This window comes from Vicugna pacos, chromosome 16, assembly GCF_048564905.1.
Source record: "Vicugna pacos chromosome 16, VicPac4, whole genome shotgun sequence".
Lineage (NCBI taxonomy): Eukaryota > Metazoa > Chordata > Mammalia > Artiodactyla > Camelidae > Vicugna > Vicugna pacos.
This window is the reverse complement of record NC_133002.1, coordinates 4,239,473-4,265,300: the sequence shown is the minus strand read 5'-3', so window position 1 is coordinate 4,265,300 and position 25,828 is coordinate 4,239,473. Positions and strand designations below refer to the sequence as shown.

At 55.3% G+C, this 25,828-nt stretch overlaps 1 protein-coding gene across 1 annotated transcript; it reads left to right on the top strand.

The window, feature by feature from the left end:
* The first annotated feature begins 454 nt into the window (after window positions 1–454).
* TBX4 (T-box transcription factor 4) lies at window positions 455–25,787 on the top strand. The gene is made up of 8 exons (XM_072939987.1): window positions 455–690; window positions 1,481–1,575; window positions 9,640–9,759; window positions 10,931–11,078; window positions 21,004–21,156; window positions 22,047–22,135; window positions 22,251–22,486; window positions 24,356–25,787. The coding sequence occupies exons 1-8, from the start codon at window positions 493–495 to the stop codon at window positions 24,970–24,972; spliced, it is 1,656 nt and encodes a 551-aa protein (XP_072796088.1). The 5' UTR covers window positions 455–492; the 3' UTR covers window positions 24,973–25,787.
* The last annotated feature ends 41 nt before the right edge of the window (window positions 25,788–25,828 follow it).

Below are 25,828 nucleotides of genomic sequence, written 5' to 3'. Positions count from 1 at the left end.
GATGCCCTGGGAGCCTGGACCCTGCCCTCCTGGCTTGGCTTTCTTCTCCTGCCTGCCCAAGAATTGTCCTGGTTGCTCTGGGCCGAGAGTGAGCCACGACCGCAATCATTAGGGATCAGATGAAAAAGACCCAGACTTCAGGCTCCACTGGAGTCCAGCAGGAGGGAGGGACTAGGGGTGCAGCTGGGGCAATGCCATTGCAGAGAGGGCGGTCCTTCTCCCAGATCTACTCATCACACACCCCACACCCAGGGGCAGGCGGACCTTGAACCGCACACAAACCCTCCCCAGGTCCAGAACCCAGAGGGAGGAGGCGAGGGTCCTGCCCTCGTGTATTCTCCCTCCTCCAGCTCAGGAGGGGGCGGGGTCCACGTGGGCCAGGTCGGCCTCCCAGCCGGGCCGGAAGACTCCCGGCTTGGCTCCAGAGGGCTGCGAGGTCTCAGGCGAGTGTGGACCTGGGCATGTGACTCGTGTGTGCTGTGTCCGCAGGAGATGCTGCAGGATAAGGCCCTGTCGGAGAGCGAGGAGGCCTTTCGGGCCCCGGGCTCCGCGCTCGGCGAGGCCAGCGCCGCCAACACCGCCAACGCCCCTGAGCCCGCGCTGGCTGCGCCGGGCCTCAGCGGAGCCGCGCTCGGCAGCCCCCCGGGCCCCGGCGCCGACGCCGCCGCCGCCGCCGCCGCCGCGGAGCAGGTAGGGCCGCGCCGGCCGTCGGCCGGAGGTCTGTCTGCAGGGCCGCCTTGTCTGTCAACCCGCCACACTGCGGCAGGACTGTCTGCCTGTTCGCGCTCCCCTGGGCAGGGCCCGCTCTCGGCCCTTCGTCCTTCCTCCACCTTGAGCCCGCGAGGCTGCTCAGGGACAGGCCGGAGAGGGGACCCCCGCGGCGGAGCGAGCCGGGGAGAAGGGTCCAGCTCCGACGACCCTGATCGGGCGGGGTCGAAAGCCGAGGACCAGGCGGGGAGAGTGGCCCCTGACCAGGTGCGTGCGGGAGCCGCCGCCGAGATCCGAGGCCGCAGGGATGTCACCGAGAGGGTCATGGTGACGACCTGAGGATCGAACGGAATCCGGCTGTGCACGCTCTCTGCCTGTGCGGGTCTGCGGATGCACGCGGCTGGCCGAGGGGATGTGTGCCCTCTTGTGTCGGTGCATGCCCGCAAACCTGTTGCTGTGTCGGGCCACGTGGGGTGTTTATATGTTTGTGTAGGAGTGTGTCATCTACCCCAGCACGGTCAGTTTATGTGTTTTCTGCGGAACCACCTATACGTGCAGTTTCGAAGGAGGGGGTTTTAGCCACTTACTAAAATTTTTAAATTTTAAAATTCATCAATGGTACAGAATAATTTTGTGAAACGAAATCTCGAGGCGTGGGCTCCTGGGGCTGGCAGTGTTCTGCATGGTTCCTTGGGTCTGTGTTCCCCTTTCTGAGGGCTCCACACGGAGCCGTGGGTCAGGCCGACACAAGTCCCCTCCCTCCCGTCCCTAGACCATCGAGAACATCAAGGTGGGCCTGCACGAGAAGGAGCTCTGGAAGAAGTTCCACGAGGCGGGCACCGAGATGATCATCACCAAGGCGGGCAGGTCAGCGCTGGGAGTTTTACTTCGGGGGGATGACGGATGGGAGCAGTGGGAATCCTCAGGGGCTCCCTTAGCAGTCTTTTCCGCCTTCAGCCCAGGGAGCGACGGCAGTCCCCTCTGCCATTCTGGCCTTAGCTCCACATCCCGCCATAGCTTCCGAACCGGCTTCGGAAGCCCACTGAGGGCTACACCGCGAGGGGTGGGGAGGGGCAGTATTATGCAAATGAAATGCAAATTAATGTCGTGCCGCTGGAGGTCCCTGTTCCAGCACTTTTGGCCCCTGGGGGACGAGACGGGGGCTGATTTGTCCTCCTCTTTTTGGGGACCTGCCGGGTTTCTCAGGAATGCATTGAACAAGGACCCGGAGATGTCCCTTAACAGATAGAGGAAGTGGGCAGGATCATGTTTTCCTATTTCCATAACTTTTTCGGGGGCAGTGCGAACCCCAAGTCTCTCATCCCATGGATGCCCCTGTGCTGTCGCCAGCTCCCTCCTCAGCCAAGGGGAAGGCACCGTTGGGCCCTGTGTATGTGTTGTTTGGGGAGCAACTCTCGGGTGGCTGCCAGAGAGGAATGATTTATAAAGTGGAAACATTTTTAAAATGCGCTGGTGTCTGTGGGAGAGACGGGGAGGAGAGGGAGAGAGGAGGAAGAAGCAGACTCGAGCAGACGGAGAGATTCACAGGAATGGCTAGGAGAGCGGCTATCAGGTGAAGGAGATATCTGCAGACGGAGAAGCTGGAGAGTTCAGGTTCAGGGACCTCCCTCCCCACTACACTGCCTCCTCCACAAACTCACACTTGATTTTGGTCCCCGGGGTACAATTTAGTTGTTAAAATGTTCCTTTGTCTGGTCGTGGCCCCATAATTGGGTTTTCCAAGGAATAGGATGGTGGTGAAGCATCAAGGGCCAGGAATGGGCAGTCAGACGTGGTGGCCGAGGGCTTCCAGTCGCTCACCTACTGCCATCTGTGCAGCCTCAGGACAGGCACTTTACGGTCTCTGCGCTCTCCTCATCTCCATCTGTAAAATAATAGATCTCTCTTCATACAGACGTAGGTAAAGCCCTCAGCATGGCTCCTGGCATATTTAAGCACACAATAGCTGCTAGCGGATACTCTTCATAATTAGAGAAGTGTCTGGCATTTTCTCAGCATTTTTCTTCTACCTTTTTAGAGAACTCTGATGAACTGTTTAGGGAATGATGGGTCCAAGGAAATAAGAAGCTGGTGGTTTGCTGTAGGCGGAGTAGGGGTCCTGGGTCTTTCCTGGCTGCTCACTAGCAGGCTTTGCAAAGTTTCCTTTGTTATGTTGAGGGTGGGGGGCCTGGGCACTTGGCATCCCTCTTGCCTAAGTTAGGGAGATGGCACGGGCCACCCAGAGCCTCTATCAGTGGAAGGAACAGGGAGATGTCAAGGCCTGAGTTTGCTGCATTTGGGGGCTGGGGAAGGAGGATGCATCCAGGGGACCTGGTGGGGAGGGGGGGGTGCCACCTGGAGCAGTCATTGAGGACAGTGGGACCCAGGTGTCACAAGCCCTGACTCTTCCTAGTTGAGTTCACTCAGGCAAGTCCCCCAGCTCCCTGTGGCTCAGCAGTGTCAGGTAAAACGGCGATGGTGACCGTAGACCTACCTGCCACATCCTTCCTTTTCCAGTTACTGTGAGACTCAAACCAGGGATCTTGTGAGCAGTGCTTGGTAAATTGTTGAGTGGATTACAGCTGCGATGAGGGGGGGCTTTATTTCTTGTGATTGCTGGCATGTAGCGAAGAGAAGAGAAAGATTCAGAACTTCCATTTTTAGGCAGCAGAAATAACGTTGTCTCTTGAAAATAAATGGCCAGCATATTCTTTGGGCATGCCTGGCCTCTGCCATTTTAAACAAAAGGCATTTGTGATTCTCCTCAGTGGGGTTTCCTGCACCTGCGTGGGTCCTCCCCCTCTCCCCTCAACACACACACACACATTTCCAGAGGTGACTGGCTTCAGGCAGATTTTGTGCCTGATCCTGGTGGAAGCTTAGAGATGAGCCTCAGGGAATGATGATAATAATTTTTAAATGGCTGTGATGATGTTGGCCAATTATGGATTCATCACAGTCTTTGATTTCTCTGGCAGAAAGTTATCCGTGTACCAGGTCTAGTCCTTAGGAAAGTCACTAGCCTCATCCCCTCCCCCCACGGTTCTCACAGACCCTTTTCCCTCCTGCATAGCTGCCCCCTGACTTCAGAGACCACTTTCACCGCTCTGATCTCTGTGTCCCCCTCCTCCCTGCTGCCTCCCTCCTGCGGCAGCCTTGGAAGGCAGCTTGCTTTGCTCGGGCTTGGGCTTGGGCTCGTGGCTCTTCCACAGGCTGCCCAGCACCTCTCCCTGTTCTCTTCTTTGAGTCTCTACCATCACCTTTCCTAGGACACTTCTATTTCTCAGCAGATGGTCTGGACCCTTCTCCTGAACCTTGAATCATTGATGTCTAGACTGCTCGGTCTGGAGGGGAACCAAGAGAACATAAACCTGACCCCTGAGAAGGGAGGGCTTTTGGCTGTTACAGATAGAAGTAGAGTCAGGCAGTCGCCAGGTCCACACAAGCCAAGCAGCTGATGCCCCACCCCCAGAACAAAACCCCAACTTTGAGAAATTCCCTTGATTGCCTGTTCAAGGTGGAGTTGTTTCTGTCCTAGAGACGCTGGCTGATTAGAGGTATGACTGCTCTCTGGTTGGGGATGAAGGGGGCCCGAAGAAAAGTAGCCCAAATGTTCTCCAGCCAGTGTGAGTCCTTAGTCACAAGCCCCTTCCTTAAGCCCTTGAAGAGCTGAGGGTCAAATGAAAACAGAGTCCCCTTCATCAGATAGTAACTGAATTCTCAAACAACTTGAGCTGGGGAATCAAATGCCAACCACAGTCCAAGACATCAATTTCTGAACACTCAGGATCCCCTGATGTCAGGTGTAAAATAGGGCCAGAGCCCTCCCTAGCCAGGCTCTGTCGCTCTCAGGCCCCTGCACCCAGAGAGTTTATGCCCCTAAGTGCAGAGATCAGACCCCCCCCCCGCCTCCTCACATCCCTGCCAAGCTTGATACATGTGAGAAACTGCATTTTCTCCCAAACACAGATAAAAGCGAGCTCCACAAAATTTAAATATAAACCTCCCCAATATGAAAATTTCCTAGCCGTCTGACTGCTCTGCTCCTAGGTCATGGTTTTGCCACCAGATAAATCTCCACTATCAGCCTTCATAGGCTGTTGAGTTCAATGTTGCTTGTGTTAGTGACAGTGAATTTGCGTTTGAAAAATGAACTACTGATGAGAACTCCTGTTGAACCTGTATTGTTTGTTATTCTGAGGCAAGGATTTGGCCCAGCTTAATCCGGGGCTTCAAAGCCAATTGCCCTCGCTCTGTATACAGAGCGTCAGAGCCCAGTGGCGTGGGTGATAAGAGAAGTAAGGGTTGAAGACACTGGGAAAGTGGATTGGGGAGAGAGCGCTTTGATCTCCTTCTAAAGTATTTTCTGAAAGCAAAAGTCTATCAGAAGGAAGTGTCTTCAAAAAAATCTGAGAGAAGCAACTGGCCCTTCAAAACAGCATCCATTCCACACACCCTCTCTCCGGCCCCCCACCTCAGGGAAAATACTTCTTAAAAATGCTTTGAGTGAAGTAGAAAACGCTGTGTGTGTGTGTGTGTGTGTGTGTGTGTGCAGAGTGGACATAAATTACATAGCTTTGTCATTGCTCTCAGAAATCATTTGCTACAAAAGCTTTGGTCTCCTTATAGACGGCACCCCTACCTCCGGCCCCCAAACTCAGCCTTAGTTGTTGGGCCTTGGCCTCTTCCCAACATACCCCGAATTCTTCCTTAAGACCCCCAGACACTAGGGATAGAAAATGGGTGGGGTTTTCTGTGGACCCCTACCCTTTTCCTGCAGCCCTTTCCTTTCAAACTCTGGCCTCCACAGGCCTCTGTGTGTACACATATTTATGATATATATACACATATATAATTTTTAATGTCCAGTTTATTGAAGTGGAACATTCCTGCAGAAAAGTGAACAAATCTTAATTGTACCGCTGTATAGACTTTCACAAAATGAACATACCGGTGTTACCACCACCCAGATAAAGAAACGGAACATTACCGGCCCCCAGTGCCCCTCTTGTGTGCCCTCCCAGTCACCACCACTCCCCCCTGGAAACCCCTCTCTGGAGTTCTCACCCCTTTTGATTTGGTTTTGTGCCTACATTTCAGGAAAGGCACGTATAGCTGCTCCTGGGGAGCCCGAGACCGCCCCCCACCCCAAGGAGGTTCTGCGGTGGATTTGGGGTTTGGGGGCTCAGCTAAGAGAGAATCTGGTGGGTGTCCTAGGTCCGCTCCCCCCTGCTCCCCCACCCCTGGCTGCTCGCAGGATTGGTGCTGGAATGAGTAGATAGCACCTTGAATTTGGCAACCCCCTTGGCCCGGGACTGGCGCCCCGGGGCTCTCTGAGCCCAGCTGAAACTTGCGTGTCCCCTCTCTCAGCACCGATTTCGTGTTTACGGATTTATTGCCAAAATCAAAATGCCCCGAAACCCTTGCCCAGCGCCCCACAAGGCTCCAACACCAAGAAACGTCCAAGCGGCTTATCTTAGCAGTTCATTCTAAAACCATTTCCGAGTATGAAGTAGATAAAGGCTCCAGGCCCGCACCCTTTCAGAGCCTGTTTCATGATCAGAGGAGCAACCCCCGGCTTTCATCTCCTCCCGGGCCAGCCGGCCTGGGCAGGCAGCTTGTTTATTCCCTGGCGGAGCAGTTTCCGAGAGGCCCGGGAGCGCCCCAAATGCCTGGGGTCCGGGAGCCGGAGAGGGGCGGGGAGGGGGGCCGAGCACCGAGAGGGCGCCAGGGGCGCACAGAAGGCGCGCGAGGTACACGGAAGGGGCGCAGAGGGCCCCCGGAGAGAAGGTAGGGCAGAAGGCAGGGTGGAGCAGGGCTCTGGGTGGCTGCAGGGTGCTGAGGACAGGCGAGCCAGGGTTTCAGGGCCAGCGCTGGTGGCAGGGTTGAGTGGGATATGGGGTGGGCAGAGTCACTAGTTCCCTTCCTGGCCCTCCCTCCCGGTCCCACCAAGGTCTTCATTTCCCCCTATAGGTGTTGGTTTTCAGGTACATTTCTTTTGTTGTTAATCAGAAGCAATTTACATCTCACTCTGCTGTTTCATCTGTTTCAATAGAGAGGACTGGGTGAGCAGAGGAAGTCACAGCTCCCAGCCCAGCTTGGTCTCTCTGGCCTGAGTCCTGGTGAACACTCTCAGGCCAGGCCTCTGGGCTCCAAAGACCTTAGCCCGTCTGGAACCAAGGGCAGATGCCCTCAGCTTGGGCAGGAGGCCTATGTGGCTGGTGGTGTGTGTGCTGCACCTTCACACTTAGCCTTTCTGGCGCAGCAGTCAGGCCTTTTATTCTCTGGAGCCCGCTGGGTAGGGAAGTGATAGAACCTAGGGTCCCCACTGCGTGTGTGCTCCATGGCCCAGAAGCAGGCACCAAACTGGACCCCAACAGAGACAGAGATGCCTGTTGCCATGAAGTCAGTGGTGCTCACTGAGCCTGGGTGGGCTTCGCCTGAGCAGAGGACTTTTGAATCCCCATTCAGACCACACAGCTTGTCCTTCCTCCTGGCTTCTGGGGGCTGCTGCCCAAGGAAGAGAGGAATTGGTGGGCAAGGGAGGCAGAGGCTAGGAGACACCTTCCTTCCCTGTCCCATCTCCAGCAAAATCTTCCTGAGGCTGTTGACGGTCAGGACTCTGGTCCATGGGGAGCTTCCAGGAGAGGCCAAGTCACAGGACAAGAGCTCCTTGCCTTGGGAGGCTGAGCGTAGGCTCCTTACCGGCCTTCTAAAAAGCACTGGCCATGTCAGCCTGGCCTCCTGAGCTGCTGAGATGAAGCGTAGCAGGGAGTAGAAGGGAAGGACAGGATCCCTCACCTCCCTCTCAGCCTGGGTTATGAAGACTGTTGAAGTGGCAGCAAGCCATTTTTCCTGGCCCTCTTGGTGGACACTGGCCTTGCTGGGGAGCTGTGTCTGCCCTCTGCTGTTGCGAACTGGAGTGATTACAGGAGAAGCGGGCTAAGTGCAGGGCACCTGTGCCACGGCAGCCCCAAGTCCAGCCAGGGCTGCCCCATTTTGTGGTTGTTTCTGTAGCAGCTACAAAATGGTAGCCTGGAGGGGACAGGGTTCTTGGCCTTCCCCCAGGGAGGGGGGTGAGCCGAGGCAACTGCTGCCTCCCTCCCCTTCAGCCTCCAGCCCACCAGGGGAGAGGCTGGGCCAGGAAGAGGGTGGCGCAGTTCCAGCTGTGCCCCCAGGCCGGGCAGGCGGCTGGTGAGCAGGAGGCAGGATTGGGTTCCTGAGCCCTCTCCCTTCCCCCGCTCCTGGAGAGGGGGTGGGGTGGACATTTGAAAATGCTTTCAGTTGACATCTGAGACAAATTCTTCCACACGGTTTATAAGTCCCTAGACTTGCAGCTAAAACTCGCCTCCTCCCTCCAGGCACGCACACATGCGCACATGCGCACTCGGCCGTGTGCAGGCACACGTGCTCGCGCGCACACAGCGGCACACGGCTGCCGCCGCCCGGGCCCACGGCAGTGCTCTCATGGGCCTGCCCTTCAGCAGGAGACAGGGTGCGCAGGCGGAGGCTGGGCCGGGGTGGGCCTGAACCCTCCACCTCAGGGTCCTGGCCCGGGCTTGCTGTAGGGTCTGCCAGCTTGTGGAAGCCTTGATCCCTTCTGGAAGCCCTGCCCTGTCAAGGTAAGCTGGTACTCCTGTTGACAAAATGGGGGACTCCAATCGTCTGAGATGCTTAGGCCAGCTTGTCTTGAGGGTCCCTGTGCTGCCTCTTGGCTTTGCGAGAACCAGAGGACCCCCTGATGCTTGGGCTCCACCAGCTCAGGGAATTTGCTCTTCAATTCCCTTTGTGTCTTCAGTGAGGTTTGGATCCCGCCTCTCTCTCAGGGACACCTTTGTGGGAGGTCAGCTAGGAGGGTGGGCTGGGGGTGGATGCTGAGGGAGACTGTGGGAAAGTCCAGAGCGTCAGGGACCTGGTGCCCAGGGGAGGGTACCCCTGCAGGTATGTGTACATGCTGTTATATGTACGGGTGTGCCGAGGGGTCTGAGGAAGCCCTTCTCTAGAATGTTCCCTGAGCCTCAGGGTCCTGGACAGTTTCAGCACAGGTGGTAGGAACTGGAAGACTTTCTGCTTTTTGGTGAACCCTCTTTCATAGAGGTAGGTCATACGACCAGTCTATGGGGGCAGGAGTGCAGTGCTCAATAATAATGGCCATAAGTGGGCTCGTTTACTCCACACAGCAGCCCGTGCGATCGATAGTGATATCCCCATTTCAGAGATGGGGAAACCAAGGCATTGAGAGACAGGCAAGTTGCCCAAGGCGTCACTGTTTGTCAGGCTGCGGACCACGGCAGGGTGCTTCTAGAATCCATACTCTTCCCCACAACGCTCCTGGACCGACTTCCCCTGACACCCAGTCAGTGCTCACAGGCCCAGGCAAGGTATCCACAGGGAGACACACCTCTGCTAAATGCACAGAGGCATCCAGAGACCTGCAGCCCTCTCCTGCTTTCCTGCAAGTTGCTTTGAGGCCTGGGGGTTTCCACAGAGACATGACTCAGAGGAGACACGTCGCTGTGGAAGCAGCTGACAGGGACTTCCACGGCTTGTGCTCTGCCCCCTGTAGTGCCCGCCCCACCCCCCAGATCTTCAGTTGTGTACGGATGCAGACAGGAGGGAAATTAATGCAGCCAGGTGGTGTTGAAATCCCGTCTCACGTCCTGACCAGGGTCGCTGTGCTTCAGCTGCTCACAGCCGCGGACTGAGAACTGCAGGGGCTCAGAGAGAGCAGCTTGTGCAGCCCTTTCCTTGTGTGTGGGAAGCTGACCAGAGAGGGAAGTGACTAACACAAGGTCACAAAGCTCTGACCGCTGCTGAGGCATCTTGCTAAAGGGGCAGTGCCTCTTAAGGCCTTCTGTCCCCTTGCCCACTGTGTGCCATCTCTCCCGGTGCTCTGTCCACACCTCTGCCTCACCCCTTGGCTTCCCTCAGGAGGATGTTCCCCAGCTACAAGGTAAAAGTCACAGGCATGAACCCCAAGACCAAGTACATCCTGCTGATCGACATCGTCCCCGCAGATGACCACCGCTACAAGTTCTGTGACAACAAATGGTAAGAGCCGGGACCCTCACATCGCCTGCCTTCCCTCCGTGGCTCTTCCCACTCACACACCCATCCCCACTTGACGTCCAGGGACTCACCAGTAAGCCCCAGTGACTGGCCAGATCCATGGCCTCGGGAATCAGGCCTGCCTGGTTGGCTGCGGGCTGGGGCTCAAAATGAGCCACAGCGTTTGGGTGTTTGGTGGATTTCAAGGGTCTGTGCCCTCCCCACAGCTGTGGACAAGCAGGGTGGGTGACCGTGCTGTGAGGTGACAGACGAGCCCCAGCACTAGGGGGTCCAGGCTCTGGCAGTGCTGTGCTGGAGGAAAGAGGGGTGCTCTGATATTCAATAGCTAGGGTCCAGTTACCCGGTCTGTGGTGTCACCTGTTTCTCCACTCACTTGCTCTCTGTCGGCTGGCCTTCCCCCTTGAGCTGTGTGTCCGCCATCCAGAGGGAATGGGCAGGCTGAAGGGTAGGACCAGGCGGGGACCCAGGAAATAATGGCTGGGCTGCTTCTCCTGATCCCCACCACCCTGCTTAGTACTCTGTCTGCCTGCAGAACCCCGCACAGCGCGCAGGGAGAGAGGCGGATGAGCGAGTCAGCAGCCCAGGGCGTGGGTTCTGCGGTGGTGGGTAATCGGCCACAGAGAGTGGGCCGAGGGGGCAGATTCGGCAGCCAGGTCCTGCCAAGGGCCTGTCTGTGTTCTCTCTCTGGGCTGGGTGAGCACTCAGAGCAGCTTCTGGCTGAGGGGACAGCCACCCATCAGTTTCTTGTCATTGTTTCAGGCACAGGCAATCTGGAAATTTGTCTACATCTTTTGAGAAGCTCCCTCCAAATAATATAATTTATAATGTTTGAAAGTTGTAAATATAACACATACACAGAAGTGTCTAAATCTCCCTGTAATATATTTGTGATTAATAACATTCCTTCAAGTAAATCATCACCTTTCCTTGTCATTTCCTTTCCTCTTTCTACTGCACTGAAACAGAAGAGACTCAGAATCACTCTCCCTCCCCAGCTCCCCTCCTCCGCCCCTCACTCCTACCCTCAAAGTCCTAAATTGACAGTAGGACCAGCGGTGGTTTTCCCCCAGGTCTCTGGGGGTTTGCTCTCTGAGGGGCCAGGGCATCCGAGCTCCCCAGCTGCAGGCCAGTCAACTGTGTGCTCTGTTGGCAGGATGGTGGCGGGGAAGGCTGAGCCGGCCATGCCTGGAAGGCTCTACGTCCACCCGGATTCTCCTGCCACGGGGGCTCACTGGATGCGGCAGCTGGTCTCCTTCCAGAAGCTGAAGCTGACGAACAACCACCTGGACCCCTTCGGCCACGTAAGAATGGGACAGCCTGGCCGTGGCAGCGAGTCCTGGGGCCAAGGCTGGAGGTGGGCCGGTCCGGGTGAGGATCTGGAGAATCCACTCTGGGGATCCAGCTCCAGGCCTTGGCACTTGCCAGGCCAGGTTGTGGAAGGAGCGCAGGGCCTGAGTCCCACAGCTCGGCTTCCTTCCTCTAGCACTTACTGGCTGGGTAACTTTGGGCAAGTTTCTCAGCCTTTCTGAGCCTTAGTTTTCTCGGTCATCTCCAGATGACCACAGGAGAATGAAATGCGATTATGCACAAAGCATTTTGCACCTAGGAGGCTCTGAATAAATGGCACCTCTGACAATGACAATGGTGATGGACACATCTCAGCTTCAGTCTCCTGAGACTCGGCCCTGCTGGAGCCGGAGACAAGTAAACCTTCTTGAGAAAGAGTCACTGATGAGTTCTGAAGCCTCTCTCTGGCGGGTACCGTCCGCCTGGCCTGGCAGCCACCTGGCCTGGAAGGGCAGGCCTCGCGCTGGCTCCCGTGTCCGCGCCTCGCTGGCCTTGCCTGGGACCTGGCTCTCACGAGAGAGAGTCTGAAGCCCCGGGGATGCTGCTGCTGACGCCCCATCCAGGCTGCTGCAGCTCATTCTTTCCCCATCTGGCCCTGGCAGGACCACAAAAAAAGTTTTATGTGGAAATTTTTAGCTCAAGTGTGTGGCAAACAGAAGCCTGGGGACCCAGTATCATCTGCCAGGGAGCAGGCCTCGCCCCTCTAGGCTACCCGTGGTCACCCTGGAAGGGCGGGGTGGGGTGTCGGGCAGCGGGTGCAGTGGGGGCTCCTGGAGGCGGTTGTCCTGGCAGCACGTACCGCTCAGCGTGCGGGTGGTGGGGGTGGGGAGCAGGGGCGGGGGTGTGAGGGCGTGTGCCTCTCTTATGCCGCAGTTCTGTTTCTGGGGAGCTGTGTGCAAATCAGAATTCTGTGAATCACAGTTCCTTGGGGAGAGTGCCAGCGACGTTCCATTTCTGGTTGACTGGTGTGTAACTGGCAAGCAGCTTTTAGTTCTAAGTTTCTCAGAGTCTGTTCAGTTCTCTTCCAAGTTGTCGGTCGTCTATAAACCGAAAACTAGGAGGATGCTTAATTAACACACCTGACTCCTAACTTACCTGCTTTGCAAGCAGCTTGGGTTTCCCCATGCGGGGCCGGCAGATGCTGCTGGGTGTGTGGCAGACACGCGCGTGTGACAGTGACATGGATTCTTGCAGCCCCAGCCTCACCTGGGGGCGGAGATAAGCCAGTGACCCAATGGGAAGGGTCAGCCAAGCCCCCACCTCTCAGAGCACAGGGCCTTTTAACCAAGGGACAGAGGGGCCTCCCAGTCTTACTGGGCACCATGCTGGCCGAGACTTTGCTCCCAGTCAGCTCCTACCTGGCCCCCTCTGCTTGGCCAGGCTGTGGCACCAGCCTCGAGAGGTTAACGAGGGTCTCTGTGGTGGGAGGCGGGGAACCACATCTCTGCCCACAGCTGCACACACACGGGGACCCCATGGGACAGATCACTGGGGCGGACACAGAGCTCGGTGGGAGCTGGAGCTTCAAGTGAGTGACCAGAAGTACCCAGGGATCCAGGCTCTGGTGAGAATTTTGGATGCACAGCTTGCTGTCACAGTTCCCAGTGGCAGGGATGCCTCCCAGGACTCCTCCACCTCCCTGAACCCCTGCAGAAAGCGGTGGGGGAGGGAGTCGAGCCGTTGAAAACCTGAGTTTTTTAGGAAGGAGGAGAGAGATTTAGCAGTAGGTTTTCCCAGCCTGGCTTGCCTCTTCGGTGCCGCTACTGGAGTCCGCCAGGGGTGTGCAGTCACGCTGCAGATAGACTTGAGTCTGGGCCAGTGGGCTGCTTGTTGGGCCTGTGATGTTGGGGGGTGCCCCTGGCTACACTTGCCATGCCTGCCTGGGGCTCGCCTCTCCTTGGCAGCAGGGGTAGTCCCCTTACTAACTCAGCTTCCTCCCTGGAGGGCTGAGGTGTGGTGCATCGTCCTTGTGCCCACCCCTGCATTTAGCCAGGACGTGCAGTCTGTTGGTTACAACACCCCCCACCGTGGGGTGACTGTGTCAGGAGCTGGGAGTAAAGGAGCAGAGCTTGGACCCCTGCCTTCTGCTGCCTAGTCCAGCGCTCCTTTGGTTTCTCCACCTGTCCTTCTGTACCCAGGGCTTGGGTTGTCATATCCTTGGCAACTTGGAGCATCCCTGGAGAGGAAGCAGCCTTTGACCCTGCAGGCAAGGGCTGTGGAGGGTGAGCTAACTTCCTTGGCATACCAGGGCACAGCAGCCCGTTTGGACCTTGGCTTTCTGCTCCTTGGCCTGTGCCAGTTGGAGTGACTAGCTCTCCAAGTCACCCTTCTTGGCTTCTCAGCGCAGGAGCCTGGGGAGGAGCCATCTTCTACTGTGAACTTGCCCCAAACAAGTCTTTCTACACAGCTCACCTCCACACTTCCAGTTTTCCCTAAAAGCTTCCAGATCTCAAGGAACTTTCTCCATCCAAATGGACTCTCCCCTTGGGTCTCACAGCATCTCAGGGACTTTAGCAGCTGCCTCCCATTCACGGCCTTCCTCCGGGAGAAGGGTCCAGGGTCCAGGGTCCAGGAATCCCTAGGGCAGACCACATGGTCCAAAAAGACAGAACTAGGTTCTGACTAGAAAACTCCTTGTGGGTTTTTGCTGTGAGTTCAGGAAAGCCTTCTGTTCTTGAGGGGTAGGTTCAGGCCGTGACCCCTGGGTTCTGGGTGTAAGTGAGCCCAAGGGCAGAGGAGGGCAGGCAGCAGGGGCAGAAAGGACTGGAGGCCAGGACAGGACCGGGCTTCCCCAGTTCAGCTCCACTTCTGTGGTTCTGCTGGCAGGAGAGGATGCCTGCCCTTTGTCCCCTCCTACTTGCTGCCCCTGCCCCGCCCCCAGCAGGGCTCTGTGCCAGGTGACCATGTGGCGGAAAGAGAAGCTGCTTCCAGAAGTTGAGGAGGACCTCCCTGGGGTAGGGCCTGTGTCGTGCAGCAGGACGTGAGGACGTCTGGCATGAGAGTCTTACTTTTCTCCTGATCTGGAAGCTGGGAGGGGATGGTGGGGATGGTTGCAGTGGGGTGTGTGTGTGTGTGTGCGTGTGTGTGATGGGAGATGACCATCTTCATCACTCGATGTGTCTCAGGACTCCCAGACTGCTGAGGAGAACGGTTAGCTGCAGAGGCTAGGATAGCCCGGGACGGGGGTGTGGGCTGCAGTTCCTCAGCCACAAAGTGGCACATGCACAGTGCCCTCCATGTGCTGCTTCCTCCTCTGGCCACAGGCCTCTTAGCCTGCTTAGTTACTCCCGAGCCTTGGGATCCAAGGTCAAATGCCTCTTCTTCAGGGAGACAGTTCAAGGTCCCCATCGCGTGCTCTCAGAGCACCGTGCACCTTTCCATCCTCAGACTTACTGCAGCTATAATTCTATACTTACTTGTCAAATTGATTCTGAATAGGAAATACATTCACATGGTTTAAAAGTCAATCAATGAATAAATAAAAACGTCTGCAATGAGCCATCTCCCTCCCCTTGTTCCCCATCCACCTAGGTTTTTTCCAACTCTGGCCACAGGTAACCACTGTTACTAATTTCTTTTCAGTGTTTCTTTTTGCACATGCAGGCAGAATGCAGAGGCTCAAATCCCTTCTTTTCTACACCAAAGGCAACATACTACAAACACCTTGCACCTTGCTTTGTGTACTTAGTGCATCCTTGGTGTACTGAGATACTCAGCGTCTCATGGAGACCATTCCATTCACACAGAGATTCCTCCTTCCCTTTTTTCCAGCTGCATAGCATTTCATCGCATGATTGTGCTATTCATCAGGTAACCAGTCCTTATTGAAGGAATTAGGTGTTTTCCCATATTTTGCTCTTTCAATTAAGCTTATACCTACGTCGTTTTATACCTCTGCCAAGCCTTCTTCGGGATCAGTTGCCTGCTCGAGGGGTGTTTGGATCTGCAGGTTTTAATTTGCCCTGCATTGGACTTGCGCTGATGTAGCTTCACCAATGTGGTGGGAGAGAAAAATTTTGGATTTTTGCTAGCCTGGTGGGTGACATGTAGACATCAGTTTCAGTTTCAATTTCTGTTTCCTTTGTTATGAGTGAAGTTAAGTTTGTGTATTTCCTCTTCTGAGAACTACTGTCCTTACCCTTTGCTCACTTTCCTCTTAGATTTTTTTTTTAAGTCCCGTGTCCGTTCTAGGAGCTTTTATAAATTGGGAAGACTTAGCCCCTGTCTGGGATGTTGAGTTGCTCATCTGTTTTCACAGCTGTCATCTGTGTTTTGGTTCTGCCTCTCGTGGTATTCCCACACAGAAGTTTCTGACTGAATGCGTCGGTCTTTCCCCTGTGGGTTCTGGATTTCAAGTAATTGAAAGCACCCATCCAGTCCTGACTTATAAGGAAATTTTCTTGTGTTTTCTCCTAGTATTTTATAGATGTATTATTACATTTAAACCATTGATCCTTTTGGATTTATTCTGGCATTCGATATGCGGTGTGAATCCAACTTTTTTCTTTTTCTAGAGAGCCATCCCATTGTCCCAGCACCAGTAATCGTATAGTTCTCTTCCCTCTCTGGTTTAGGGTGCCTTATTTCTGTACACTAAATCCCCATATGAGTCTGTGTCCGTTCGGGTGCCAGGGCCTTAATTGCTGGGACTTTGTAATAGGTTTTAGTGTCTGGCATGCCTGGTCCCCTCATTGCTCTTCTGTTTCAGAGTTTTCTTGGCTGGTCTTGTCTATTTTTTTCACATGAGCTTTAGAGTCAGCTTGTACTGTTGAGAAAGAAACTTATGTGTATCTTTATTGGAATTGCTTTAAATTATAAATTTACTTAGGGGAGAGGGACAGGAATGCCTTTCTCTTTGTTGAAGTCTGTTTTTTGTCCTTCAAAAGCACATTCGAGTTTTCTTCCCGAGGTCCTACACATTTCCTGGGAGGTATTTCGTCTTGTCTGTGGCTACTACCAAGGCAGTCTTGCTTCCACTACATTTCTCACCACTTATTTTTGCTTGATTTGGGATTAACTGTGGGACCCCGCTAGATGGTAAACCAGGAGGTTTTTTATCACTGCTGTGTCCTAGTGCCTGGCACTGTGGGGGTGGTAAGCAGTGAGTCGGGGAACCCGCTGAGGTGGGTGGTGTTTAGACAAAGAAGGCACATGCTCCTCTGGGGCTGACGTCCCCCAAAGCAGCTTATGCCAATGGGAGCCCAGAACTGCTGATCACCCTCTTTTCCCCTTTTCCACCCACATCTACTGAGCATTTTGGGAGATAGAGTCCATACACGACTCCAGACCAGGCCTCCCCAGCCAGGTAGAGAAACAGGTGCAGGTAGAGATACAGGTGCAGGTAGAGGCACAAGTACAGGTGGGAACTCAGATTTGGAGATTAGCACCAGTTCTGGCTCTGCCTCCCAGCGACTGAGGTTGGGCAAATGCCTTCACCTTCCTGAGCCTCAGTCCCTTGTCTGTTAAAATGGGGCTAAATAATTATACCTACTTTATGGAGGTGTAGTAAAGGTTAATTGTGTGATGTGTGTAGCATACTCAGCACAGGACCTGACACAGAAAACTTGGGCTATTGTCACTGTGTCTGTGAGAGAAGACAAGAGGGTTATCACCTGGCCCAGGCCTCCTGAGTCGGCTGGCGGGCTGTCTGACTCAGGGCTAAGCTGGATATTCTCTGGGCCAATCATTTACCTCGCTGGTCTCAGTTTTGTTTTGTTTTGTTTTGTTTTGTTTTGTTTTTCCCCCTAAGCTGCCAATCCTGTCTCTTTCCTAACCTCTTTGCACGTCTGGAGAAGGTAAGAAGGATAACGGAGAAGGTTGTCTTAGAAAATAAAAACATGATACAGGAGAAAATCTGGTTTTCATATAGGACCAACAGACATTGCCCCACTTGTGTGGCTGGCATCCAGATACATGGGGCTCGACGGTGGACAGCAGGGCCTGGCGAATCCTCGTCCCCCTGGTTGAAACCTTATCATTAATTACTGAACTTGTTGCTGAGAGCAGTGCGTGCTCTCCCCAAGGCCATCTGGAATCTTCTCAGGATTCAGTCTCCAACCAGCTGTGTGTCCCTGGGCAAGTCACGTTCCCACCACTCGCCTCCTGCTCCTCATCTGTAGAATTAGGAGGTGGGACTAGAATGATCTGTGAGGACTGCTGCTCCGTGCCCTAATGTTCTGTGATTCCAGCGCAAATAGATCTGGGCCTCATTAGCCCAGCACGCTATGGTGATCTCTGGAGGAGATGGATGTTTGGCGCTATCACAATTGTTAAAATAGAACAGGCTTCTGAACTGTAGCCAGAACGTAATGAATCCCATTTCTGTAAAACAATGATGATGACGAGACAAGTCGTACAGTGGGGTGTGTGGACGTGGCCAGCCCATTTGGCCCAGCGTCCTCTGCAAGAAATATAAATGGGAGACTCTGGCAAAACACTTTAATGTGGCGCCTGAGGAACTTCCGAGCAAAGCCAGGTGTGAGTCACTGGGCTGCTTCCAGTCTCCCAGGCGGTTGGGAGCGACGCTCCGGCTTATATCTGTGTTGGTTTGGTGCTGGGGCTTTCTTCCAGACACCTGTGCAGGTTCCAGACTGTCAGAGTCAGGAGGGGTGTTTGGGACCACTTAGTCGAGGGCCTCACTTTACAGAGGGGGACCCCAGTGACGGGAGGGGAAGAGCTTGCTCAGGACTTGCAGCTGGTGGGCAGAGATCCATAGAAGCTTCTGGGCCCCTTTTGGCTTCTCTGTGGCTGGGACTGCACCCTGCTAGCAGCCCCCACCTGCCCTTGCAAGTCTGGCAGTTTCTCTCTTCCTGGATTTCCCTGCCAGCCTGTCCGGTTCCCTCTTCTAGAAGGTGTATTTAGCAATCTCTCCACTCTCGTCATCAAGGACCTTGTCTGATGGGCTAAGGAGCTCGGCCTTTATCCCAAGGGGCAAGAGGGAACCATCAAGGGTGGTGTTATGAATATCAGTTAGTTATTGAGCCCTGAATACTGGCAGGAGTTGGGATGGGGCATGAGAGGCAAGAGGAGGAAAGACAATGTCCTGTCTTCCTAGACGAATCAGAAGGTTCTAAGCAGGGGAGTGACCTGATCTGATGTGTAGCGGGTGAAAATGGAGAGCAGGCAGATGGAGACAGGGAGGAGGCTGTCCCAGAGCCCAGCGAGAGGTGGCGAGGCCTGAGCCAGGGCTGTGAGGCAGAACGTAGAGGCCTTTGTTTTACAGGTGGAGTCACAGGACTTGGTGGTGGGTGACACTGGGGAGAAGGGGGACTGACGATGCCCAGGGCTTGGCTGGACTGTCCCAGCCTGGGACTGCCCAGGAGGCAGAGGAGCAGGGTGGGTGCTGCGTTTGTCCTAGGGCGTCCTCAAGGGGCAGCACAGCCTCGCTGTCCAGGAGCCCGCAGCATCTGCTCTGGGTTCTGACGGTCTGTGTTCTCCCCTTGCGTCTGCCCTCCCCTCACCCCCCAGGAGATCTGGAGTGATGTGGGTCTGGTCCTGCACGCCAGGGAACGGAGCGTGTGAGTGATCACAGAAGGATTGTGTGTGCACATGTTTAATCACTATTTTTGACCTGAAAAATGCCCCAGAGGTTATCTTGTCTCTCATGAACAAAGACGAGAGAGGAGGAGACAGAGAGCTGGAGGTCATGGCCCAGGTCTTCCTCGTCCCGCAACCCAGCCTTGCACTGACTCGTTGCTGTTTTGGGGTAAAGGAGCCTGGAGGTAAAAAAAAAAAAAAAAAAAGAATAAAAGATATGGCCCTTTCTCTTGAGAAGCTGTAATTGAATTGAAGGGACAAGAAGAAATGGGAAGCCACTAGGAAACAGCACAATAGCCAAGTAGACAACCCACGGGAAGGGAGTTTTAGAATTTGGGGAGTTCAGAGCAGGCCCTGGTAATCTGGGAAGGCCTCCTGGAAGAGTTGGGCTCAGACAGTGAGGGAGCATGGGAAAGGAAGATCGAGACAGCAGAGGGAACCGTGTGCACAGAGGAGCAGAGGCGGAAACCTGGCTCCCTCTGGCATCTAGTCTACCTCCTGGTGTTCAGTTGCTGGGTCTTCTGGGAGCTTGGGTCCTTCTTTTGGCTCCTGCAGCATGGGACACAATGCAAGGTGACAGAGTAACCTAAAGGGACTGGGCGGTGTTTCCCAAGCCCGGCTCCTCTCCCCAGGGCCCCTCCCAGGGGATGGGAAGTCCATTGAGGCCTCCCTGGGTAGGACTTGTATCCTTCAGTCTCACTCTGAGTTTCTTGTCTGGCCGGCCCCTAGCTGGACCTGGTTCGGGGTTTGGAGAGCCCTGTACTTTCCCCAAGAGGGTCCAGAGGTTTGTTACTGAGAACTGAGGGGGAAGTGGCCAGTTCGGGAGGTAGAAAAGCTAGTTCTTGCTGGATGGAGCTGCTCAGCCAAGCAGAGGAGCCCGGGGAAGGTCAGAGCCCACAGGCCAGCTCCTGGCCCTCCTGCTTCCTCGGCTGAACCTCTCCCTGGGCGGCCTCCATTCCCAGGGTGTGAGGAGAGTGGAGCCTTGTAAACTAAGGCTTTGGCCCAGGCTTGCCATGGAAGAACCCGACTCTGGCCCTCCCCTGGGGCTGGCCCTCCACTTGGCACTCTGGTCACTTAGGGGTTAAATCATTCCCTAAGCTTCAGCATCAGGCCTGGTCCCTGGGAACCTGGAAGAGTGGGAACCAGCAGGGCCAGCCCCAAGGAAGGCACTCCCTAGAGAGAAAGGAGCTCAGAAGGACCCAGGCCTGAGGGCCAGCCTCTCCTAGCCTGGACAGGAGCCAAAGGGTTAACAAAAGCAGCGATGCTGATAAAATGCCCCAAATTCCCAGTCCTACCTCCAGTGGGGAGGGCGTCTGGCAAATGTCAACGATAAAAAATACATTTTAATGGCACATGATGCTGCCGCTACCGTGGGGCACAGCCCAGCGAAGCAGGTTTGGGGCCGCAACTACCGTGTGCTACTCCCAGGGCTTGGGGCCCAGCCTCCGGGGCACTTCGAGTAAGCATGGTCTTTTGGGGCCACCCACCTCCCCGAGCCCTGGCATCCTCAAGGGCTATGGGTGCCTGGGTCCTCTGGCCTCCTCTGGTGTTACTTTAGGACTTGGTACCTTGAACTCCAGCCCACGATGGCGCCCCCCCTCCAGGCTGTGAGCTTCCTAGGGTCCTAGGGTGGGTCGAAGGCAGGGTGCAGCTGGGTCTCCCCAGCTGGGTCCCCTCAGCAGGAATGAGTACCTAGATGGAAAAGGTCAGAGTTTAACATTTTCCTCAGCTCCCCTCACCCCCACCCACCCCTTCCGCAAACCCCTGGGCTGCAAAGCTGCTGCCAAACATGAGAGGAGGGGCTGTGCGCCCACCACAGGCATTTCTAGGAAAGGCGGTTCCCATACTTGGGGCTGCGCGGGAGCAGGGGGAGGGGAGCAGGAGAGGAGAGGAAGGAGCCGGGGAACAGTCAGCCTGCAGGGCTGAAAGCTGAGGCTCAGAGAAGTCGAGGGACTTGCCTCAGGTCATACAGGGAGTCAGTGGCACTTGGACTTTTGCCTGCAACTCAGAATTCCACCCACGACACTGTGCTGAGTTCACGGGGGGCTTTCAAACTGTTACGTTCCCATCACCACAGTGATGCGTCTGTAACACCTGCGAGGTCCTGGGACAGGATGTTAGCGCTGGAGCAGAGAGGCCAAGCGGGGCCTGTGGGGCAGAGGCTGGGGCCCAGGGACCTGGATCTTCACTTGGGAGGTCTGGACCTTTCTGGGTTCAGTCTCGGTGGTCAGGCCCTGGAGCCTGGGATTTTAGGAAAGGGAAAGCCACCCCTGGGCCAGCCAAACGAGGCCAAAGACAAGAGGGTGGGGTCCTGGAGCTCAGAAGGAGACCCTTCTCTTCCAGATCATCCTCAACTCCATGCACAAGTACCAGCCGCGGCTACACATCGTGAAGGCTGATGAGAACAATGCTTTTGGCTCCAAAAACACAGCCTTCTGCACCCACGTGTTCCCAGAGACTTCCTTCATCTCTGTGACCTCCTACCAGAATCATAAGGTACGGCCACAGCACCCCCCCCCCCCAGCACCTGGCATTTCTGCCACAACAGAGGGGCAGCCAGCAAAGCCCCAGCGCGGTGAGGCTGAGGCAGGCAGCGCCGGCACCTCCGAAAGCCGCTGAGTCCTTCAGGCAGTGGGAGATGGGATGCCTTGCAGGAGATGAGACCAGATCCAAACCCAGGGCAGAGGAAATGTGGTTCCTCTTTTCTGTTTTGGGGATGGACGGAGTTGGCAACTGTAAAGACCAGGGGCATGGAGCTTGCCCAGTGCTTAAGTGTTGGGCCCCTTTGATGTAGAGTTGGATTCAAAGGTCAGATTCTGGGCCTGCAGAGAGAGGGGGAGGGAACAGGGAGGGGAGCCCTGGGCACTGCCAGCTGTGTGGGAGCAGGTGACCGAGGCCTCTGGAGGCCCTTCCCAGGGACCCTACCACGTACCGGCCCACCTCCCAACCCAGACTGACCATCCCAGACTGCCTCCTGATCCCATCCCCACACAGCTTTGGGGACGCTTTCACATCTCGGGTATTAGACCTGGCTGGTGGGGGAAGAGCCATAGGCTGTGGTGGGTTTTAGGCAGAAGAGTGACAGAGTCCGATCTGCACATAGAACCTGACATGGCTGTTGCGCTGGACAAGGTGACATTGACAGGAAGCTGTTACTGCCTGGCCTGGGGAGAGGATGATGAGGGGCTGAAGCCAAGGGGCACAGTGGGCGGGAGCTGGAGACAGGATCAGAGGGTCTGCTGCAAGCAGAGGGGATAAGAGCCAGGATGTGACTGGCAAGGCCAAGGAAGCCCCAGCAAGACACTGTGGGAGCTCTGAACGCGCCTGGGGTGGGGCAGGAGGGCCAGAGGCCAGCCCGTCCTCTACTGTGTGTCCTCTCCTGACAGATCACACAGCTGAAAATTGAGAACAACCCTTTTGCCAAGGGATTCCGGGGCAGTGACGACAGTGACCTGCGTGTGGCCCGACTGCAGAGGTGGGGCTGCCCCGGCCGGGGGTGGGCCGGGTGGACGGGGTTCAGGCACGTGGACTCGGTAACCCATCTTCACTCTCTCCCTGTCTCTCTCTGACTGTCCTCCCCCCGCCTCCAGCAAAGAATATCCCGTGATCTCCAAAAGCATCATGAGGCAGAGGCTGGTCTCCACCCAGCTCTCATCCAAGCCTGATGTCAGCCCCCTGCACGGGGCTCACCAGGCACTCCAGCACTACCAGTACGAGAACGGGGCTCACATGCAGTTCGCCGCGGCTGAGCCACAGGACCTTCCCCTCAACACCTTCCCAGCCCAGAGGGACTCCAGCCTCTTCTATCACTGTCTGAAAAGACGAGGTAGCTCTCTCCTGGTCTAGAAGCCCTAGAGGGTCAGAGGAGGGTCCCCCCACACACTCCCCACCGCACATGTGATCATGCACACACGTGCAAGCGCACACACACACTCCTGGTGACCGTGGGGCCCGGGAGAGCCAGCCTGAAGCATTAGGGACCGTGGTCAGGCTCAGTGCGGGGATGTTGCTTCTTGCTTTTCATGCAACCCTCCGATTCATTACAGACAGCTTGTGGCCTTGGTGTCCCCAGACACCACTACCCCTCCCCAGTCCCAGGTGTTGCTTTGCACCCACTGTTTTGAGCGCCTCCAGGGGGTGGGCAGACGACACAGAGTCAGCCAGGCTCTGACTCTAGGCGTGGGAGGTGGCTCAAGCACAGTCCGAGGTTGTCATTTGTTGAAGTGACCTCAATCCTAACACAGGGGCACCCAGAGTCCTGAGCGCAGGCACCCCCCACCTCATCACACCAGGATCTGCAAAGGCTCCTTGAAAGTGGAAAGGAGCTGTTGTGGACATAGACTGGGGTCCAGGAAGACAGGCAGCAGAACTGTCCATGCCGGCTTCTTTGTGAAGAAGAGGAGCCCTGAGCTGGGAACCAGAACGTCAGTGCTCTGGTACCAGGTCTCGGCTTTTCCGTCTCTAAAATACGAATGATCATTGTTATCACAGGGCCACTGAAACTCTCCTGGGAATGGGTTTGAAGACTTTTGCTCGGCAGGCCCCTGAGCACCTGCTGGACCAGTCCCATTAGAACCAGTGGTCTAGCAGTTCTGGCAAACTGTGGCCTTTGAACCAGATCTGGCCTGCTGCCCACTTTTGTTTGGCTAGTGAGCTGTACAAGATGGTTTTTACATTTTTTAATAGTTGGGGGGAAAAAAATCAAATGAAGACTATGTGAACATTACCTGAAATTCAAATTTGGTTATCTATAAATAAAGTCTTATTGGAACACAGCCACACTTATCTCCCTATTGTCTACGGCCGCTTTTGTGTAGAGACTCCCTAGAGAACACGGAGGGAAGGAGGCCAAGATAAGCGACCAGACACGTGTTCTTAAATGTGTTGAATGGGCTGCTGCCCAAGTCCTCAGGCCTGGGTCATCCCTGGATCCCAGGGGAGGACATGCTGGTCCAGATAGTCAAGCCCTCATGGTGGAGGATGTTGAAAGACACTCATACATGGTTCGGGGCAGTTAATGTCATCTTCCCCCAGGCAGAAGATTAGCTGAGCCTTAAATGTACAAGTCATCTTTTACTTATTAACAGTTCCATTTCTTAATTGTGTGAACCCTGTTATGTTGAAATCTGTGTGATAACAATCTGATGGGACTTCTTTGAGCATATTTAGGATTTATTTCCTCTTCTAAAAGCAACAGGGATGTGCCTTCGAGTAGCTTTGGCTTGCTAAAGCCTTCCTGGGAGTGGAGGATTGAGGCAGAAGCATTGTGGCTTTAATTTTCCGGCTAATTCGGAAAGATGTAGCCTCCGGGTTTGGCCTGGCTGTTGCCTGCAATTTCCTTGGCCAGGGTGGGAATAGCCTAAGAATGCCAGTGCACATTAAGGCCTCTTACCATCCCCAAGAGTCAGGGCAGCAAAGGATTAAAGCTATACACCGCCTGGCTAAACAAATCACTCAGTGTCCAGTGATGTAGCGTCCCCCGTGGCCTTTGAGCATGGTCCACAATCCGACCACTTCTTGGCTGCTGCCACCTTATAAAGCTGTTGCTGATTAAAATGGTTCTGGGAAGTGCCATGGCTGCGCGGGGCGGGGGCCCTGAGTGACAGGGATAGGCTGTCCTGGCAGCTGCAGGGGTGTCCTGGGCCCTGGGCTGGAGGAAACGGCTCTTCCTGAAGGTTTCTTTGTCTTCCAGCAGACAGTGCCCGCCACCTGGACTTACCCTGCAAGCGATCCTATCTGGAAGCTCCCTCAGCAGTGGGGGAAGATCATTATTTCCGCTCCCCGCCTCCCTACGACCAACAAATGCTGAGCCCCTCCTACTGCAGTGAGGTGACCCCGCGAGAAGCCTGCATGTACTCAGGTTCGGGGCCCGAGATGGCCGGGGTGTCCGGGGTGGACGACTTGCCCCCGCCGCCCTTGAGCTGTAACATGTGGACGTCAGTGTCGCCGTACACGAGCTACAGCGTTCAGACAATGGAGACTGTGCCTTACCAGTCCTTCCCCACGCACTTCACCGCCACCACCATGATGCCCCGGCTGCCCACCATCTCCGCGCAGAGCGCCCAGCCGCCTGGAAACGCCCACTTCAGCGTCTACAACCAGCTCTCCCAGTCTCAGGGCCGGGAGCGGGGGCCCAGTGCCTCCTTCCCCAGGGAGCGTGGCCTCCCGGCCGTGTGCGAGCGGAAGCCACCCTCGCCACACCTGAATGCTGCCAACGAGTTTCTCTACTCACAGAGCTTCTCCTTGTCCAGGGAAGCATCCTTACAGTATCATTCAGGAATGGGGACTGTCGAGAACTGGACTGACGGATGACTCCCAGGTCCCCTCCACAGCCCCAGGACCGTGTTAACCCGGTATTAACCTCCGAGGGTGGCCTGCACCACCATGAAACACAGGAAGGTATTTCACAGGGCGGGGAGTGTGCATGCGTGCGCGTATTTGGAGAGAATCTATCTTCTGACATACGATCGAGGCCGTGGCAAAGGAAAAAACACGCTTGTCTAAGAAGTGGTTTTGGCTGCAGGACCTGGATCCATTGTTATGTGACATCTCTTGACATGCCCATGGGTGGGATGGGAGTGGAGAGTTCATGTGAGTTCCTTAGAGGTTTTTATAATATAATCTTTGACTTACTCAGGGGCCAGGTGGCGAGGTCTCTCCTGCAGGGAAGTAGGGGAGGATTCTGGTTGCTGGGGTGGGAGGGCTCTCTGCATATCTTAGAGTCCTGGCCTTCTATCTGCAAGGGATGCTGAGAACCTTGTTTTGGCAGCAGGAGGCCCACTCCTTTGGCTTCCGGGGATTCTGTGAGACAACCTGAGAGGTGGGCTCAGCTAAGCCCCAAAGCGCGCTCTGGGAGGAGCGCTGTCTGCTCAGTTAGTGGCCTGGAAATCCATCCCCGGAGCACTGAGGTCTGAGGGAAGACTTTTAGAGAGAGCCACGGGCTAAGTGCCACCTGATGGATATTAAAACATTGTTTTTTCCATCAGGAGGGCGAAAACGCAATGAATAGCATCTCTGGCATCATTCAGGTTTTCTTATAAAGTCCAAAGCCCCTCCCCCTCAGTCCCCAATGTACAATCTCTCACACTCCCTGGTGCACAAGACTCAGCTTCCAGGCACCATCTGCATCCCACCACCGGCCACTAGGAAACACACTTTACCTGGCAAT

What these genes read in the sequence shown, in the direction of transcription:
- TBX4 (XM_072939987.1), top strand. Translation starts at nt 493, where the DNA reads ATGCTGCAGGATAAGGCCCTGTCGGAGAGCGAGGAGGCCTTTCGGGCC. An exon ending in AAGTTCTGTGACAACAAATG is followed by an intron (nt 9,760 to 10,930) that starts GTAAGAGCCGGG and finishes CTCTGTTGGCAG; the next exon opens with GATGGTGGCGGGGAAGGCTG. An exon ending in CGTGTGGCCCGACTGCAGAG is followed by an intron (nt 22,136 to 22,250) that starts GTGGGGCTGCCC and finishes CCCCGCCTCCAG; the next exon opens with CAAAGAATATCCCGTGATCT.